The sequence below is a fragment of the Asparagus officinalis genome, chromosome 3 (assembly GCF_001876935.1).
Source record: "Asparagus officinalis chromosome 3, Aspof.V1, whole genome shotgun sequence".
In the NCBI taxonomy this organism is placed as follows: domain Eukaryota; kingdom Viridiplantae; phylum Streptophyta; class Magnoliopsida; order Asparagales; family Asparagaceae; genus Asparagus; species Asparagus officinalis.
The window spans coordinates 57517025-57536319 of NC_033796.1; the positions used below are offsets into that span (position 1 = coordinate 57517025).

Sequence of the window (19295 nt, forward strand, 5' to 3'; positions counted from 1 at the left end):
TGATGAGCTTAGAAGACAAAAGGGAAATTCTGCTGGTAAAAGGTATATCAAACGTGCTGTTGTCCTTTGTCTTTTTACCTGCCTATTCATCTTCAATTTAATGAACTCACATTGAACTGAATACTAGTCTCTGTTATCGATCATATTATAATAAACTTGAGATGTTACTATTTATTATTTATAACCAAATTGTGTTGCAGAAGGCTGAGGTATCAATTGAAAGAGCACCTTCAAACTGCCACAGAAGTATCTAGATTTAGACTTGCATTAACCGTCCAGAAACAGAAGCAAGGGCTCTTTATACAATTATGAAATAACACGATGCACAATCTGCAGATGTTCATCATGCAAGCTTCGACCCACAATAAATTCACGCTAAGGAAATCCACAACACTCGTAGAATCAAATCCATCGAAAAAAGTACGGCATTGTCAGACGAATTTCTTCCTGTTAAACTGAAAGCTCAACACGCTTTCTACATCAAACTTGTTAGTTGTGAGTGACTAAACTTCTACATTACAAAACCAATCAAGCCAATACAAGTGGAAAATAATCAAAGGAAAATACATAAATACAACCATATTCAGTGAACAATTGCTGCGCATGCTTTGACTCATGACAGCAGAAAAGTAAACTGAAGTAGAGAACTGAATGCTCGATTTTTATCTCATAAATATCAGTTCTACTCTCCTACGTTAAATCTTCTTCAATTAGATCCAACGGTAATCATCTTCACAACAGCAGCAATAGGCATGCCAAGAAAGCCAATAAACACACAGATGAACCACTGTAACAATGTCAATGGCGTAGTGCTTGCGAATTCACCAAGGAACTGGACAATTATTATCTGAAAAATGACAGTGCAAGAAAGAACACCCACAAACACATAATTCTGCAATATGCCTTTGAAAACATCTATCTTCTCCATGTCTCTAGAGCTAATTTCATTGAAGACCTGCATACACAATCTCAAAGAATCAGCTAGGCTCGGATTCAATAAGAAATTTGAAAGTTCAATGTCATCGCATGTGCATCACATGTAAATTTAACCAATGGCATGTTTGTATCTTCATTTTTTATACACATTTAAACACATATTCCTACTACTTGTTTCTCTAACAATAATAAATAGAACCAAACAATTAAACTCCTATTAGAAGAAAGCCCTGAGGCTTCAAATTACCTGACAGAAGACGAATGTATTGAATATAAGCGTATTCAGTGTAAGATCAGCACTAGGCTCCTCAAGCCCAAATATACTTTTTCCTTGAGTCTGGAGATACCACATAACTAAAAACTGATATAATGACTGTCCAAAGATATTCCTCCACATTACATTACTTATAAAATTCCCTTTCCTCCCAACCGGCATTCGCTTCATTAAGTCATTGTTTGGTGGTTCAGTGGCCAGAGCAAGTGCTCCCAGAGTGTCCATAATCATATTGACCCAAAGAAGTTGAACAGCAGTGAGGGGGGCATTTCCTGAAGCATAAAACACAAAGAAGAAAGGAATAGCTCAAGAGACAAAGTGCACAATCTAATAATATTGAGAACTCAAAATATATATTTACCTGTCAGACAGGCTCTCAAGAGACAAAGTGCACAATCTAATAATATTGAGAACTCAAAATATATATTTACCTGTCAGACAGGCTGAGGAGAAATTAACAATTAACGCAACAATGATTGAGAACTCAAAATATATATTTACCTGTCAGACAGGCTGAGGAGAAATTAACAATTAACGCAACAATGTTAACAGTGAGCTGGAACTGGACAAACTTTTGTATGTTGACATACACTGAACGGCCCCATTTAGCCACAGTTACAATCGTTGAAAAATTGTCATCCAGAATTATGACATCAGCACTCTCCTTAGCCACCTACAGAATGTGGTGTACAATTAAAGAAAGATATCACGATAATGAAGAGCTAATATGAAAGACCATCTATAAGCTGACAGAATCTTGAAAAGTAGTAAAGTTACACAAGGAAGACACTAAAGTTGTTTATCTTTTAGTAATAAATATATTTCCATGTTTTGCTATAATAATAAAAAATCCATGTTCTATTACTAGTCTTGTTAAAAATGATTTTTAAGTTTTGTATTTTGCACTTAGAAGAGAATTTTTCTTAGCAGTTCAGATTCATCTTTGGCTTACATTACCCAAAGAGCTATGATCCATTTCAACTTAGAAAGTTTAGAAACATTTAATATGGAGTTTTTGTTAAAGTGGAGGAGTAAACCTATTCAATCTTTATGAAAGTGGGGAAATGGATAGTAAAGAAGAAAAAGGCAATTTTGTATCAGGACATGCTAAATACATATAGTAATAGCATTGTATGAAGCCAGTAATATCAAGCTATATGATATGATAATGGCTAAGATCCTATACCGATGCGAAGGCAGATCGAAAAATTTGTCTTGGTATCCATCCAGTGCTCGCAGATAGGCATATTAAGGGAATTAGTAGTCGGGAAAAAAAATAAGAACACAAATAAGTTGACTAGGAAACACTAAAGTGATCTCAAACTGTCTTTTGGAATTAGTAGGCATTGTAAGCTCAAAAAATGAACCATGCTTTGCAAAAAAAAGTACAGATATTTGAGCTAGAAAAATAAATAAAACTCAAGGCAAGAAAAACTTATGTCACATTAATCAATCTTATGAGGTACACGGAAACTAGTATTTACATTATCAACATAACCTATGTTACCCGGGTACTTCTATAATGAAGCCGTACCCGTACCGACATGTACCCGACACTTTCCCGTACCCAAACTTCATGGACACTTCTTGAATATATGTATGCATTTATTACAACATGTACTCAATTATACGATATATGTGTTAATTTAAAACACTTGTCAAAGACTTCCTGGACGTAGAGCTTACACTTCACATACATCCGTCTTTTGAAACTAATGAGATACGGGTCGGATTCGTTTCAGTCCATACCCAAGTTTAAAACTATATAGTTAATGGGTCGTTTAGATGTCTAGTAAAAAAATGATTAGTTTACAATTCACGATCATCAATATGATAAAAGAAACTCAAAAATGTGATCGGAATTTTAAATCTAATGACACATGAAGGGGAAAAAATTATCTTATGTACAATATTAATTCAATATATATATGTAGTCGTGTCTCCGTACCCTACATTTTACAGTTTTGCCGTGTCCTGTACCCGCACCCGCACCCGTACCAGTACCTGTGCCCGTTTCCATGCAACTTAGAACATAACAATAGGTTTCTTCTCTTTTACTGACTTTAAAACTCGATTCTCTAACATTATTTAGTGCACACAAGCAAAATTTACCTCTGTACCAGCGATGCCCATAGCAAGCCCGATATCTGCCTCATGAAGTGCTGGAGCATCATTTGTTCCATCACCGGTAACAGCAACAACTTCATCAAGAGTAGTGCGCAAGTGCTTAACCAAGGTATGCTTATCAAGTGGTGAAGATCTAGCCATTACCTAGTAAACAGTAACCAAGTTGATGGGGAACCCTTATTGTTTAGTTGTAAAATCTACAGAGTTAGAACATACAGGAGATTCATATACCTGTATTTTAGGAATTAATTCAATCAATTCTTCCAGGCTCTTCTCTCTAAACTCTGGACCTTCGATAGCAACACCTTCATCTGTAAGAATACCACATTCACGAGCAATTGCCTTTGCTGTATTGATATTGTCACCTGTAACCATTCTCACAGTGATCCCTGCAGACCTACATATTGCAACTGACTCCTTCACACCAGGACGGACAGGATCTTTGATACCCACAATTCCAATACACGTGTATCCTTTGACTGGTATTTGTTCCTCAGCTGTGAAGTTATTCTCAATATCCATATAAGCTAGGCAAAGAGTACGAAGGGCTTCACTCGCAAAGTTTTCAATTGTATCATTGAGTTTTTTAGTTACTAAATGATCAAGGGGAACGACATTGCCAGCAGAATCAATAAATTTGTCACAAGCAGCGAGAACAATCTCTGAGGCGCCTTTACAATGTGCACGATATCCTCCTTCAGGTAGTTGGATCACCACGCCCATTCTCTTCTTTGCAGAATTGAAAGGTTCCACCTTCACAAGCTTAGCATCTTGCCTTACAGCCTGAAAGTCTCCACCCATTGACAAGCCAAATTCCAACAAAGCAGTCTCTGTAGGTGTTCCCAAGATCTCGAGCTTCCCCTCTTGGTTGATCACAATTTCTCCTCCCGTATTGTTGAATATCGACTGTAGAAGAGTTTTAACTGCCATATCTGGAATCTTTGAACACATTCTAGTAGCCTTATTGGAATCGCTTACTTCCTCGATATTTCCACAAACACAAGCTTTAACAACGGTCATGTGATTGGTTGTCAGGGTTCCTGTCTTGTCACTGCAAATGGTTGTGGCGGAACCCATGGTTTCACAAGCTGCAAGGTGGCGAACAAGTGCCTTATCGTTCATCATTTTCTTCATGGCGAAAGCAAGACTTAGAGTCACGGCCAAAGGGAGTCCTTCAGGAACAGCAACAACAACTATAGTAACTGCAATTGCAAAATATTCGAGCATTTCCAAAGCATCATCCCCTGACCAGCTCATGTACTGACCCTCTTTATATTTTCTGGTGACAAGTCCCTGAGCAAGCACTGCAAAAGTCACAATCGCAAAGAAGAGACCAATTTTTCCTATGATTGTTGCAACTCCGTTCAGTTTCACCTGCAACGGAGTTTCATCATCTCCACCTTCACTAAGTGTTGCCAACAGCTTACCCCATTGTGTTCTCATGCCCACAGTTGTTACCAACATTTTACAATACCCATCTTCGACCTTTGTTCCTGACAGAAGAAACGGGTACTCGGCATTTACTGCAACAGGCTCACTCTCTCCTGTTAGACTCGATTCATTGATAAGTAAAGAGAACCCTGAAACAAACAATCCATCCGCAGGGACTTGATCTCCAATTGCCAGATGGACAATATCCCCTGGAAGAAGATCGTATATCGACATCTTCTGTCTAAACCCATTTCTGGTAACCTGGACTGATATTTTCTTCTTCTCCTTATCCAAATCCTTAAACTGCAAAGACTGGCGATAATCACTTATCGCTGTGACAAGCACAACCAAAAGAATGCTCGAAACGATTCCCAACCCATCATGGGCGCCTTTTGGCCACCCTTCTGTGGCAATACCAACAAGGAGAGACACAAAAGCACACACTGCCAATATCATAAGTGTCATATCCTGCAATGCTTCCCATACAAACACCCAAAAGCTCCGAACTTTACTCTCAGTGAACTTATTTACTCCATAAATCTCTTCCCTACATTTCAATCTGTCACGTTTAATGTCTACACCATCGGAAACCGACGTCGAGAGTTTGGTCGCAACGCCATTGACGCCACCATGGGCCTTCAGCTTCTTCACGTCGTGGCCTTCTACGATCGATCCCAGTTCATCGGCGCAGATGAGGAACCCTGCTTCCTTCACTGGTTCGGGCGGAGTGTATTCACTGCGCACTTGGATACCTGAACATACAAATTGTTGAATTAATAAATGAAAAGTTAAATTATCCGTGTATGTTTGCGAGTTGGATAATTCACCCCTTATTTTTATGGCTATAAGATTTTCTTGGTGGCTGGAGATTGAAAAAACGTATAAATAAATCAACTTTGTTAACAAAAAGATAGTTTCTGTAATTAACTTATTTGCGGAAGCTAGGAATTAATGGCAGGTTCCATTTTTTCTCTCTTCCAGAAGGAAACAAAATCTAAGATTAATTTGGCACTAAATCTTGGATTCATTGAAATTTTAACTTTTACTTGCCAAAATCACCCTTTCCTTCCTATCTTACTTTAATTTTGTTGTAAATTGTTTCTAGATATTAGATCGGACTGCTATAGAAATGAGAGAGAGAGATTCATTCTCCTATTATCAGAAGAATAATCCAATTCTACGTACAAACATACATATGTTCATGTAAGCATGCTTGCACGATCCACATTCACACACGCATGGATGCCCGCTCACACACACATATGCGCATATAGCACAATCCGAAGAAAAAAAAATGATTTCTAGCATTTTCACGACTAGTGTAAGTTACTGATTAATAAGATAGAAACTTCTAAATCGCTTGATTATTTATCTTCTTGTATTTTGTGACTTATGGATAACCTGATCATCAATAGTTCAATACAGATATTCCACTTTTGTATTTTCATAGATATGTGTAAACACCTCAGTTATGTCCTATGTAGAAATATAATAAATGCGTGTTGTTGTTTCTTCCCAACATGGCATGCTCTACGGTGACAATCTGAACTCTTCCTTGCGTGTCACGTCAGCAACACATCACATACACACCATAATAAAATAAATAAATAAATAAAATTAAAAAGAGCACCATTTATGAACTGAAGAGCAGCTTTTGAAACCAAAACAGCAATCCGCAGCTTCTCCTGTCAAAATCACACGATCTTATAAGTAATTTACTACCAAAAAACAATAGAAATTTTTACAAATTATCTAGAAATCCCGTACATGATTGGTCCTTTTCATGATCTGTGCCTCGGATCTCTTGCTGAGATTCGCAGTGAAACGAAACCGACGCTTCGGGTTCTTAACGACGGAGCAGAGGAGCCGCCATCGGCGGAGAGCCTCCTCCGACGAGTTCTTGGCCTTCACTCCCCCAAAATTCTCCTTCAGATAGCTCTCCATCACCCCACCCAACAAAGAATAACAGCAGATCTGAACTTATAAAACAGAAGAAACCCTAGCAACTGATGCAGCAAATGCTTTGTATGAAAGCTGGCGCGGTTTCTACAAAAGACGACTTGATTGATTTGAGTAATTTCTTAGATTTTGAGGGGTGAAAGCAGAAAATGCAGAGATTTGGTGAAGTTTTGCGTCACTGAGAGAGAAAGAGGAAGGAGACTGGAGGTTTCTTGGTCTTCTATTTGGGGGAGGGGGGGTAGAGAGTAAATGGGAGGTCAACTTAAGACAGCGAGAAGCAAAGAGACAGACTGATAGGGCTACCGCGGCCCCAATCAGTGTACTTGCTTTTGCTTCTTTTTATCAAATAAGCCCCTTGAAGAATTTGGTGTTTGCGCAAGGAAACCGTTAAACGCATTTACCTGACTAATGTTTGGCTTTCAGCTGGACCGGTATTTTGTTAGCACCGAAATAGTTGAAATTTGGTAAACAATTTTGGATCCTCTCCAATTATGTTGTAAATAGGGTGTTGTGCGTGCGCGGAAGCTAATTGTTGTGTTTTGAGGAACCAAACACAAACGCCGAGAGAGAAAGCCAAACAATGCAAAATAACGGCACAAACACAAACAATCAATTTTTATGTGGTTCGGCAAGTTTCCTACGTCCACGGGGCAAGAAGGGGATGGAGTTTTTACTAATAGAGAAGAAGATTACAAACCACTCAAACTTACCAATTAATTTCAACAACAAAACTCTTAATCTCTCAAACAAAACCTTAACCAATAGCTCCAGAAAATACATCTTTTTTGTGCTCCAAATATCCCCACAACAGCTCCCAAGAAACCCTAAAATGTGGTTGCTATTTATATCAACAGCAATCCCAAGCAAAACAGGAAACCGCAATCAAGCCTAAACCCGACTGGTGGTCGACCGCCGAAATCGTCATGGTCGACCGGACAGAACGACAGAAACCAAAAAATGCATTACAAGGTCCGCGGTCGACAACACTTGACGTCGTGGTCGACCGGCGAGAAAACCGAAAAACACCATGTAGTCGTGCACGTTTGCGATTGACCGCGCCAAAGCTCGCGGTCGACCGGCAAGCACTCAAATGCATGTCTGCATCAAATTTTCTGATCTTCTCCAATGTTTTTGTCGTTTATACAATTCTCCACCTCAGCAAAGTTTTTCCAAAACTGAGCCGACACCAACCAAACCATATGTCCCACTTGTTGCGTCCAGTACGAAGTGAAACAAATTCATAACAACGGACTCAATTCACAACAAGTCGAGAACCTAAACGAGAATGCGAACAAACTCCAAATGTCGGTATCAACTCACCAAACCGGCTACATCTTAAATAACTGCCTACATATCCTCTTACACAAGGAATCAAGCCTTCACATAGTTCACCCAAATGGTCTCCAATGACCCTCAATCCAATAGAAGAGTTCTCAACTCTTCACCAACAAATCTACGGCTGATAGCTCTCCCAATGACCCCAAAGTGAAACAAACCAAACACATCCACCTGAGATGAACCAACGACCATATCCAAATCCAAACTATGTCCACCAGCTGCACTCGAATTAACCAACTCATCATCTGCATCCACATCAACATGATACCCAATCTGTGTCACCTCAGCTAGAATTTTAAATGATACAGAATGATCTGGAGTACGTGGAGTAATCTCCACCCAATGTGGAGTAGCATCACCCTCCACCCGATACGATATCCCAACGATCTGATCAACACTCTCCACCTGCCGAGAGTCAAATATGACATACCTGCTCAGAACAAAATCAGAAGCCAATACCTGATAATCAAACACGCCTCTGAATTCCAAATGTGCACTCAGATCAAATCTCACATCCTCGATGTGACCATATGATCCTCGATGTGACCATATGTTGGGCGACCAAACATCCGAAGCAACCCAATATCTGGAGTAGCTCCACCAGATCCAAAATCTCTAAACGTAGCAATCGGTAACCTATGACTAAGATGACCCAAATATGTCGAAGCCCGAACACCGAAAACAATGCTTGACATCAAACGTTGATCCTCCTTAGTAAGGAACGACCCATCAAAACTGTCATCTCATCTCGTTTCCCCCAATGTTTCCTCTCCAATGAAGTGTCTCAAACTGCCATGAGCTCGACACAAATGCAGAAAAGAATCCCTACCAAAAATAGAACGTCGTGTTACATGTTCCGCTAATGCACTTCCTCCACTTGTTATTGACTTTTAGGACTTCATACCAACGGGACTTGGTGGAAACCCACAAATACCTAGAACAGTCCCCAACATAGGAAACCAATTACAGATTACCTTCAATGATGGCTCCTTGGAAGCCCCCCAAATACCTAAATGAACACCACCTAGAAGACCCCTCGCCCGGTGAATAGAAGTGCTAAACTCCACTTCGGTTTCCTTGTTCAAACCAATATGCTCACAGGACTTCAATCTGCAGGTCAAAGCACTCCTCAACAATCCATACACGACACCTATAATCGAATAACCCAGACTCAACAAACGTCGTAGTCTAGCCAAATCCAAAGAAGTCGTCGGCTCTCTACCAATCACCGTGCTTCCAATCAAATTGTACAAATTCTTCCTCCTGACGCCCTTCATCATAATCATGGACCCAAATATAACCTTCAGAGATGTATCCTCTGAGGTCACCCTATAGCATGTTGCTTCCAAAACTCCAAGTGAAATGATGTTTTTCTTTAACTGAGAAACGAACCTCACTTCATCCAACTCCTGAATCACTTCGTCATACATCCTAATACGAACGGTACCGATACCACTAATAGGGCATTCATGATTATTACCCATGAGCACGACATATTGAAAGTACCCTAGAAGGGGGGTGAATAGGATTATTGCTAATCTTGTTAGATATTAATGCCGACTAAAACTTGTTAACAAATTATTCTTGTAAGATAGATATACAATGTGATATGAGCAAGAATGAGCAATATAAACAATGAGCAAAGGCGAATAAAATAGACTAAGCACTAGACGCAAATGATACGCCAATGCAAACTCTAACACACAAGGATGATCACGGAGTTCGGACCTTCCGTCCTGCGTCTCCGCTCCCCACTCCCGGGGAGAAATCCACTATCACAACCGGGTTTTCTACGATCACCCGAACAACGTTTACACCTCACAATTTGGTTTTCTAGTTTACCGAAAAACTTTACAACACACACAATTATAATCACACTCTAAACCCTCTAAGTGTTGGTCTCTAGCCTGTGTTTCTCTCAAGTGCTCGGAATTACGACCTACCTCTAGGCATTACTACCGACGTCACTCCTCTTGGGACAACCCCGTCTCTCACCACACACTCCTCTCGGTGTACAAGTGTGATATAACGTGTAACTCACAATAAAGCTCAATTACAATAAAATGTTCTCTAATTGGATGAGAACTCAATGTAAGCTCAATCTCACAAATCACAAACACACAACCCAATATATGATGTATGAATGCTACAAGCTCAACTAGGGTGTGTGTGGTAAAATGAGTATAAATAAAATCTAACTCAATTAGCAAACTAGCAATAATAAGAATATGAAAATCAATAATAAAATTGCTAGAGAAAAGAGTTAGAAAAACTTCTCTATAAACACAAAGAGGTTGAAGAAGATTGAGGATGAATTTCTCAATTAAAAATGCAAGCATCCTCTTTGTAAACTCAAACTTAGAAACAAACTTTAAAACTCTTTAAACTCCTTTTTAAACCCTCTTTTCAAAACTTTATTCTGATGAGAACAATAGGGGTTTATATAGGAAGAAAAACCAAGGCACAAAACCCAAACAAATCCAAAAAAAACAGAAGGCTGGAAAAACTAGTCGTTGAGCCGTCAGTCGATTGATGGGTTTCATCTGTTGACTGATGAGCTGACCGTTGTAGGCATTTACCAGCTCATCAGTCGACTGACGACCTTTATCAGTCGACTGATGGATCATCAGTCGACTAGTCGGTCGACCAAAATAAAACAAAAACAAGTTTTAAAAACTTATGGAATATTTATATGGACATAATAAAAGATGTTTATGATGTATATATAGTCCAAAACATATTACCATAGAATTTGCATAAAAACACCTATGTTTTGAGAAAATCACAAATATATATATGTGTGTGTGTATGTTTGAGCTTATAGAATTAACACACATTATATAAACCTTAAACTAATTTACCCAAGCTTAATAGATCTTCAATATGCTTGACTTGGTTGTGGATGAAGCTTGATCTTGAATATGACTTGATGTACAATGGCTTCATTCCACTATTCTGCCAACCTTCATTTGATGTGATCGTGAAGGCTCAATCCATCCAACCTCCAACATATTGATTATCTAGAATACCTAATAATAAAACATAAATACTAGACAAACAATATTAAGAATTATTTGTAATCATCAAAACAAGATTAGAAGATATAGGCTCATAACATGAGACCTAACAGACATCCCCTCTTTTCAACTCCTGAAAGCTGGAGAACCAATCCCTCCTAGAGCAAATGTAGTAAGAAGCACCCGAATCCAACATCTACTCTGTAGAGTCGGTAACAAAAACTGACGGTAGTACAGGGCACGAATAGCCCGAAGAATCCAAATCTGAATTATCGCCACTAGTCTTGACAATATTCACCTCTGAAGCTTGAATAACTTTCACCTTATTCTTCCCGGTTCGATCTGTCAACTTTAGGCATTCGGCTTTAATGTCCATCTTCTTTACAAAAGACACATTGATTCCTACCAACTGAAGGATGTGCTCCTCTAGACTGCGACTTCCTACTTCAGTTTGGACTCTTTCCTCTTGCGACCAATGCCCCCGCTACTGTATCAATCGAAGTCTCATTATCCTTCTTCCAAAGCTGATAATTCACAAGTGCAGCGGTGACCTCACTATACGAAAGAGATGCCTTCATATTAATAAGAGTAAGAACGAATGTCTCATATTCCTCGTCGGGCAAGGAACACAAGAATAACAACGCTTTATCCTCATCTTCAATCATCACATCTACATTCGCCAAATCCGTAAGAAGTTTCGTGTAGTGGTTCATGTGATCATCAATAGAGGTCGCTTTCTTCAATTGGAAGCGATAAAGCATCCTCTTCAAATGTAAGCGATTTTCCACACTCTTGGTCAAATACTTGCTCTCTAGGATCTCCCAAATCTTTTTTAGCCGAAGTCTCATTGATCACATCATATTTTAGATCTTGGGTAAGACAAGACCTAATCACACCACACGTCGTTCGATTCATCTTTTTCCAAACCTTTTCCTCGATGTCATCCGGTTTCCCGTCCAACTCCAAAGTATCCTCCAAATTTTGCGCGTTGAGCGCATCCAAGACTTTGCATCTCCAAAGACCAAAATTATTTGTGCCATTAAACTTCTCCACGTCTATCTTCATAGAGTGAATATTCAAACTTTAGACGGTCTTCACACCGGAAGTACCCTCCACAACTCCTTCTTTCTCGGGCATATTTTTTAAAGCACCACCAAACTAATGCGGAACAAACGAAGAATAGATCCAAACTGAAAAGAAAGATTTTTATCTCCAACTGAAACCCTAACAAGAGCCTCTGAAGAATCTTACCACCACACGGCGGTAGACAAGATCCACAATAGTAAAAATCTCACATTTATCACTAACTGAAGCCCTAGACGAGCTTCCAAAGCGATCTACTCATCCACCTAACCCAAGCGTAGCCAAAGCTCTGATACCACTTGTTGCGCGCGGAAGCCAATTGTTGTGCTTCGAGGAACCAAACACAAATGCCGAGAGAGAAAGCCAAACAATGCAAAATAACGACACAAACACAAATAACCAATTTTTACGTGGTTCGGCAAGTTTTCTACGTCCACGGGGCAAGAAGGGGATGGGGTTTTCACTAATAGAGAATAAGAGTACAATCTGAGATTACAAATCACTCAAACTCACTAATTAATCTCACCAACAAAGCTTTTAATCTCTCAAACAAAATCCTAACCAATAGCTCCAGAAAATACCTCTTTTCTGCCCTCCAAAATATCCCCACATCAGCTCCCAAGAAACCCTAAAACATGGTTGTTATTTATATCAAACAACAATCCCAAACAGAACAGGAAATCGCAATCAGGCCCAAACTCGACTGGCGGGGGGGCGCGCCCGCCGAAATCGTCGCGGTCGACTGGACAGAACGGCAGAAACCAAAAAAATGCATTACACGGTCCACGATCGACCGCATTTGACGCCGCGGTCGACCGACCAGAAAATCAAAAAACACCCTATAGTCGTGCACGTTTGCGATCGATCGCGCCAAAGCTCGCGATCGACCGACAAGCACCCAAATGCCTGTCTGCATCAAATTTCCTGATCTTGTCCAATGTTTTCGCTGTTTCCACATAGGGAGGGTCCAATTATCTAAATCTTTATCGTTATATTTCACTTGTAATTGATGAGATTGTGCATGCAAGGTTTCCATTGTTATTTTAAAAAGCATGTTAATCTTGAAAACCACTAGTAAACTTGAAACCCCACTATAATCAAACCATTATTTGTGATAACGAAAATATTAGGTGATGTGATCTAATCCATTGAAATTAAGATAGATGGTAAGGATTAAAATTATTGCACCCGAGAGCGTATAAATCCCACATTTTGTATAAGAGCTTTAGACTGAAAATGTTGCTAGTCCATCTGTTAATTAAATTTTTTAGAAATTAATGCTACGTTTCCAAATAGTTGAAACAAATTGCACTTAATTTATAAACGAATATGCAAATCCAACTTAATTTTGGAACAAACCAAACACGGGGTATGTATTCAAAAAAATTATCATCTACAATAAATATATCCATATATCTGAACGACAAATTTAAGGTTGTTTTTCTCAACAACTGTTACATTTTTAATTAAAATAAACCAAAATTTTTCCCCCCTACACTCTTCTTTAGTTGTCAAATATCCATATATCTGAGCGACAAATTTAAGGTTATTTTTCTCAGCAACGGTTACATCGTCAATTAAAATAAACCAATTAACTATAAAAATAATTCTAAGACCAGCATGGTTTATATAGAAAGTCCATTCAGTAAGATTTTAAATGGCACTTATTAGACACTTTTTGTTACAATTTCTACCATGTAAATTAAGGTGGATTAAAAAGAAACTATAATTATAGGACAACCATGAATTGTCCGGAACTAACTTTGATAGATACCCTCTCCACTCACGAAGACAGGCAGGTAGGTAGGTAGAATAATTAAGTAGGAATCGGGAAATGGGCGGTGCCTTCTTGTGTTTAGCCACGCACGAGCAAATAGAGTGGTGTTAGGGGCACATCCCCTACCACACCACCAACTACACCTCCCTCTCCTATCGCTACAGTAAACCGGGCCCTACATGGGATTTTAAAAATTTTAAAATCCCATGTGAATAGCGATGAGAGAGGGGGTGTGGTTGATGGTGTGTTAGGGGGTGTGCCCCTAACATTATTTGAGCAAATAATCACAAAATTAAACGTTTTATGTCCCTCGCCACACGCAACGCAAGCGCGTACTATTCCGAGTCAAAGACCCTTGGTTTTTCTTCTTCTTCTTCTTTCGTATGGGTCGTCGCTGTTACCCGAGTCAAACCAGCGTCCAACAGACAAACAAATGAGCTGAGAATAAATGACGATGCCTTAAAAATACAAGTACCCTACAGCAGAAAAAAAAATGTTAGGAAAGCTCTCCTGATTTGTTTTAGGCCGAAGCTTTCTATGGGGGCCCAAAGTTGAGGTAGAACCTTCAAAGAATTTTGAAAACTCAAACCTAACTCTTCTCTTTCCCGTCAAACTGTAGAATAGCATTTGATCCGAAGTTCCGAGTAGAACTTTTTTGAAAACTCAATAGGAATTTTATGAAACCCCCCCAGACTTTAAGGGCTTCCCTAACTTTCGAATTTCAGAAATAGCATGTGCGGATTACCTAAACTTCCGGGGGGCTTCATTGAATTTGACCTTGTTATCTTAAGATCATTTCCATTTGCGGATGGATGCTATTGTTCATCTTTTACAAGGTACGACAATTAGATTGATTTTTGTGAGCTTGTGATGGAAAAAATTATTGGGCTTAATGATTCATGCATTTGTAAGCTGGTCCATGGATATCCTCAGTCTATAAGCGCATATTAGGTTAAGTTTCTGCTTTGCGTGTCACTGATGATGAAATGTTGGCGCCAATTTTTGATGAAAGTTTAAAAAAAGATAACTCCACACTTTTCTCTCCTGCAGTGTATATGTAATTTGACAGTGAATAGTCCGATTACCTATACTCATTATGAGCCAATGCGCTGCGCAACTTTAAGACCAAGGAAGTAGATATTCGACCACTAGGTTACATGCGCGTTCGATGAAATTTGAGCATGAACTGTTACGTGACATTAACCTAATTTTTTCCCCTTTATAATTCTTTTCAGCTGTGCTGCTTTAATACCATCCTAAAACCCGTTCTAGGGCACGAGCATCAAAATTATTTTGAGAATTTAATAATATTAATGTCACGCTAGAGCATCTGGTACTTCATCCTAACCACTGCAAAGAGTGCACTTGCGCAGCTTTTGTTAATTAATAAAGCATCACGAAACGTAAAGATCAGCCGCACCTGCGCGTCCTTGATGAAGTACTGCAGAGAGACTCTCGTCCTTAGATGTCATTTTTCTATTAATTCTTTCATCATTACATCAAATTCTAGTCATGTTCTTTGCACATGCCACCGACAGATTCTTAATCAGTGCTTTAGTTGTTTCATCTTTATCTTTAAACCTCCGCATATTTTAGTTAGTCGCCAAGGCTTTAATATTTAGGGAGGCACTAGAGGCACACCCTCGAACACACTCTCAGCCACACCCCTCACCTGCTACAGTGCAGGGGGCCCCACATGGGATTTTTAAAAAAAATCTCATGTAGGACCCCTGCACTGTAGCAGGTGAGGGGGTGTGGCTGAGAATGGCTCGAAGGTGTGCCTCTAGTGTTTTTCTAATATTTAAACAAGTACCTATGTGATTGCTACATGTATATACTATGTTCAAAGAAAACAACACATAGAATGGTTATTAACTTATTACTATTCTGTATAGTACATATAAATACATGAAAAGAATGTGAAGTTACATGTTTTTCTTAGACTTGATAAAGAAAGCATCAATAGGGATGTGCTTATCTTCTTTGGGAGATGACTTGTGTTTCTTCCTTGAGTCCACGTTTTTCTTTCCCTTCTGTGAGAAACTGATCAACAAACAGTTAGCTATCGGAAAAGCTTTTTAAAAAATTCACATTAAGCCATTGCATATTGTTTCACAACGAAGACTGAAAGAAACCTTGTTATAGTTCATAAGTTTATATAACCCTGAACGTAAAGAGACATACAAGGGTGCGTTTCATTCCGAGCAGTTTATAAAGTCACATTCGGTCCAATACTCAGTTTGGCTAGATGTTGAAAAAACACAATGCGTTAAAAATAATAGAGTTGCTGCTGCTACGCTCAGATTGAAGAGTGTTATATATGATGTTTCAAATCCACTTGCATCTTTCACTACTCTAGACGAAATACATCCTAACTATGTAACGTATCACATATAATGACAGTAAAAGGGGAATATGTGATACCTCTCTCGCTGATCTAGTTGACTTCTATTGTTCACAGTTTCCTCCTCCTGAAGCATTTGAGCTAGATGGTAATCAAAGTGTTCCTGCCTTTCTGCAATGAAGCTCGGAGGTAATTCAATCCCACACACAGAACAAATGTAGTCATCAACCCACACCAATGGTTTATGACAGCACGATAATACTGCCTTGTCCTCTGCAGAATTGGATCCTCTCTTGAACTTCTCCATAGTGGTCGTCCTGGACTGGAGAAGAAATATTCTTTAGCTTTGACAGAATCAGCATATACGATCAATATTAGATTGGAAGTAGAACACAGGAGAGTGGTTTTAAGCCATTGAGCTTTGCAAGAAACCAATCCTGCTAGAACTCTTCACATGGGAATAGAATAAATATTGCAATCTAAAACAGCATCGAGAAGAATATGCAGTGAAAGAACAACTAAGATGTTGTGTTATCTTAATTAAGAATGAGGAAGCAGCCTAATACCAATAGCTGAGAAGCTTGATTGACTATTTCGAAACAGAACATATAACTATACAGCAATAGTTTTAGAGAATTATCGCAAGGCCAAATTGCAGCTCTAAACTTATAACAGAAGACATTAAAAAGAGCTCCACTTCTGAAAATTAATTAGAACTCTCTCCATATTAGCATGCTAAATATCGTGTAAATTTTTTTTAGTTTAAAGATCGTGTAAACTTTAGGAGGCAGGGTTAGATTATACTGAAAAAAATAAGGCTACCTAAGCTAACATACCTCTGTTGGGCAGGCATCATCAAAACTATATGTTCCGTACTCTTTGGTCCCCGAGTTGTTTGCAGGTTGCATCAGCTGGTTCGATTCAGTCATTATATCAGGTTCATATGGAACATTGGAGTAACCATCATTTGAGAAACAATTGCTATCACCAGTTGAAAATTTTAGTTCCCCTTCAAGCATAACATGCCTATCATTCATCAGTGAGCCAGTTGAGTTCTCCACATTTGCAAATCTTTTCCCCTTCAAGCATAACATGCCTATCATTCATCAGTGAGCCAGTTGAGTTCTCCACATTTGCAAATCTTCGAGTAGCATCTTCTCCTGAGATGACAAAGCCCATGAGGGTTTTCTGCGAGGGATCAAGAGGACTGTGACTGTCATCACGGAATTGTGACATACGCAGCCCTGTTATAGTAATAATGCAACTATATTACATTCTGAAACACAGTAACAATACGTCAAAAAAATACCAGATTAAAAATAAAACTCAAAGTCGATCACTAGAAATACTATTAAATACAAAGCTATAGTTAATTGGACGTCATTGATGCAGAGTAGTTATCATTAAATTACTATCAGATATGTTAATTATCATTAGAACTTAGTGTTTTAAACTTTGCTGCAAACCATACTATATTGAAACTTATCGCGAAAGCTGATCCCAAGAATATCATTACATTTCAATTTTCGAGTTACGGTTAATTTGTTCATTCAATTAATACAAGCAATTGTATGCATTAAATTAGTATGTAATAATTGAATGATAAATATGTCATCTAGAAAAAGTAATAGTCAAACAGCATAGTTGGCATTCTGAGACTAAAACGACTGACGTCCTGCTCCCGCTTAAGTAGAACAGGAGCCATGCCAGAAATAGAACAGGTGATACTAAGCAATCCAAGAAAGGTGGCAACTAATATCACAATTGATTTACTCCCATGCATCATAGTACTAGAAAAAAAGGCTAGAATACTTCAAATAAAAAAAGAAAGGAAAAAAAAAGATCTGGACTAATTCACTAAAATAATAGTAAGCAGGAAGCAAAAAACTGCATGCTATGGTAATATTAACCAGGTTCCTTGGAAACACTATGTATGAACAATATATGAAACATAAATGAGCTATGCCTTTAAAAGCAAGTGAAACGACATCAATATTTGATTCAGTTTTGGTCAAGAGAATGCACGTATCCAAAACATCATCCTAGGATGATCCCTTGCACTCCTTTACCAGTGACCTCATTAGCAATATTCGCCTATTGGTGTAAACCTTATGCACTAATAATTTAGTACTTCGACCAAAAAGACCTAACTGAAAAAAAAAAGTTTTAACAAGTGAACACCAACCATTCTCCATTACTCCAAACATGTCAAAACATGCATTCAGGAACTCTTATTTCTCTTATTGCACTAAATACAACGTCACACATGTGAACATGCTTCCAAGTAAATAAGCAGTAACCATAATTTTTTATTTTATTTGTAACCATCTCCACTTTGGACTAGCTTCTCCTGCCTCTAGCAAAACCAATCACTCTTACTACACATGCAAAGAATCATCTGAATAAGCTTTAGCCACTCTGAAACATGTTAAACGTGCGATCAAGAAGACGATCAGTCTGAAAAATCATTTCTTTTTGCAAATTGTCAAAGTTTGCTTAGACAATAGTACCAGGAGGGGCGACTTCCTTGGAAGTCCTCATGCTGCGGTCCTTCTAACTTATCAGAGAAGATAACCTTTAAAGGAACTGAATGGTAAAATAGGAGTCATGTAGCCAACCCCAAAACTTGGGATAAAGGCTTTGATGTTCTTGTTGTCTTCTGACAGCAATTTTTATTTGACGAGGAGGGTCTCAACTTATGCCTCGAGGAAAAACATTATCAATCTACATGTTAAGAGACATGCTTGAAAGAGAAGTACAGTAATGTAATATGAACCAACAGAGATGAACAGACAACTAGTAAGAATACATATGAACACATATGAACAGTCTGCATACCAATTAACCTCAAAGAAAGAGGAAGTTCTGCCTTTAGTAGCTTAGAAGCAGCACTTAGAATCTCATCCTGAGAATGAATATATTTCTGCAGAGATACAGCCCTAGTTCGAACCTAGAAAAATTTAGCACAAGATATAATGTATTAGCAATGTGCCACAACAGACAGAACAA

The 19295-nt window shown here is 38.6% G+C and overlaps 1 protein-coding gene across 1 annotated transcript in view; it reads right to left on the reverse strand.

Annotated features, from left to right (window-relative positions):
• The window catches only part of LOC109835161 (calcium-transporting ATPase 1, plasma membrane-type-like), a 29709-nt gene continuing 10786 nt past the window's right edge, over positions 373–19295 (reverse strand). Inside the window, exons 11-22 of the mRNA XM_020403150.1 lie at positions 19125–19236; positions 17348–17530; positions 17123–17295; positions 16367–16608; positions 9295–9520; positions 6536–6748; positions 6399–6453; positions 3569–5520; positions 3323–3481; positions 1712–1883; positions 1184–1482; positions 373–955 (exon numbers count right to left, since the gene is read on the reverse strand). Of these exons, the coding sequence (XP_020258739.1) occupies positions 707–955; positions 1184–1482; positions 1712–1883; positions 3323–3481; positions 3569–5520; positions 6399–6453; positions 6536–6748; positions 9295–9520; positions 16367–16608; positions 17123–17295; positions 17348–17530; positions 19125–19236 (4035 nt within the window). The 3' untranslated portion in view covers positions 373–706. The remainder of the gene's footprint in view (positions 956–1183; positions 1483–1711; positions 1884–3322; positions 3482–3568; positions 5521–6398; positions 6454–6535; positions 6749–9294; positions 9521–16366; positions 16609–17122; positions 17296–17347; positions 17531–19124; positions 19237–19295) is intronic.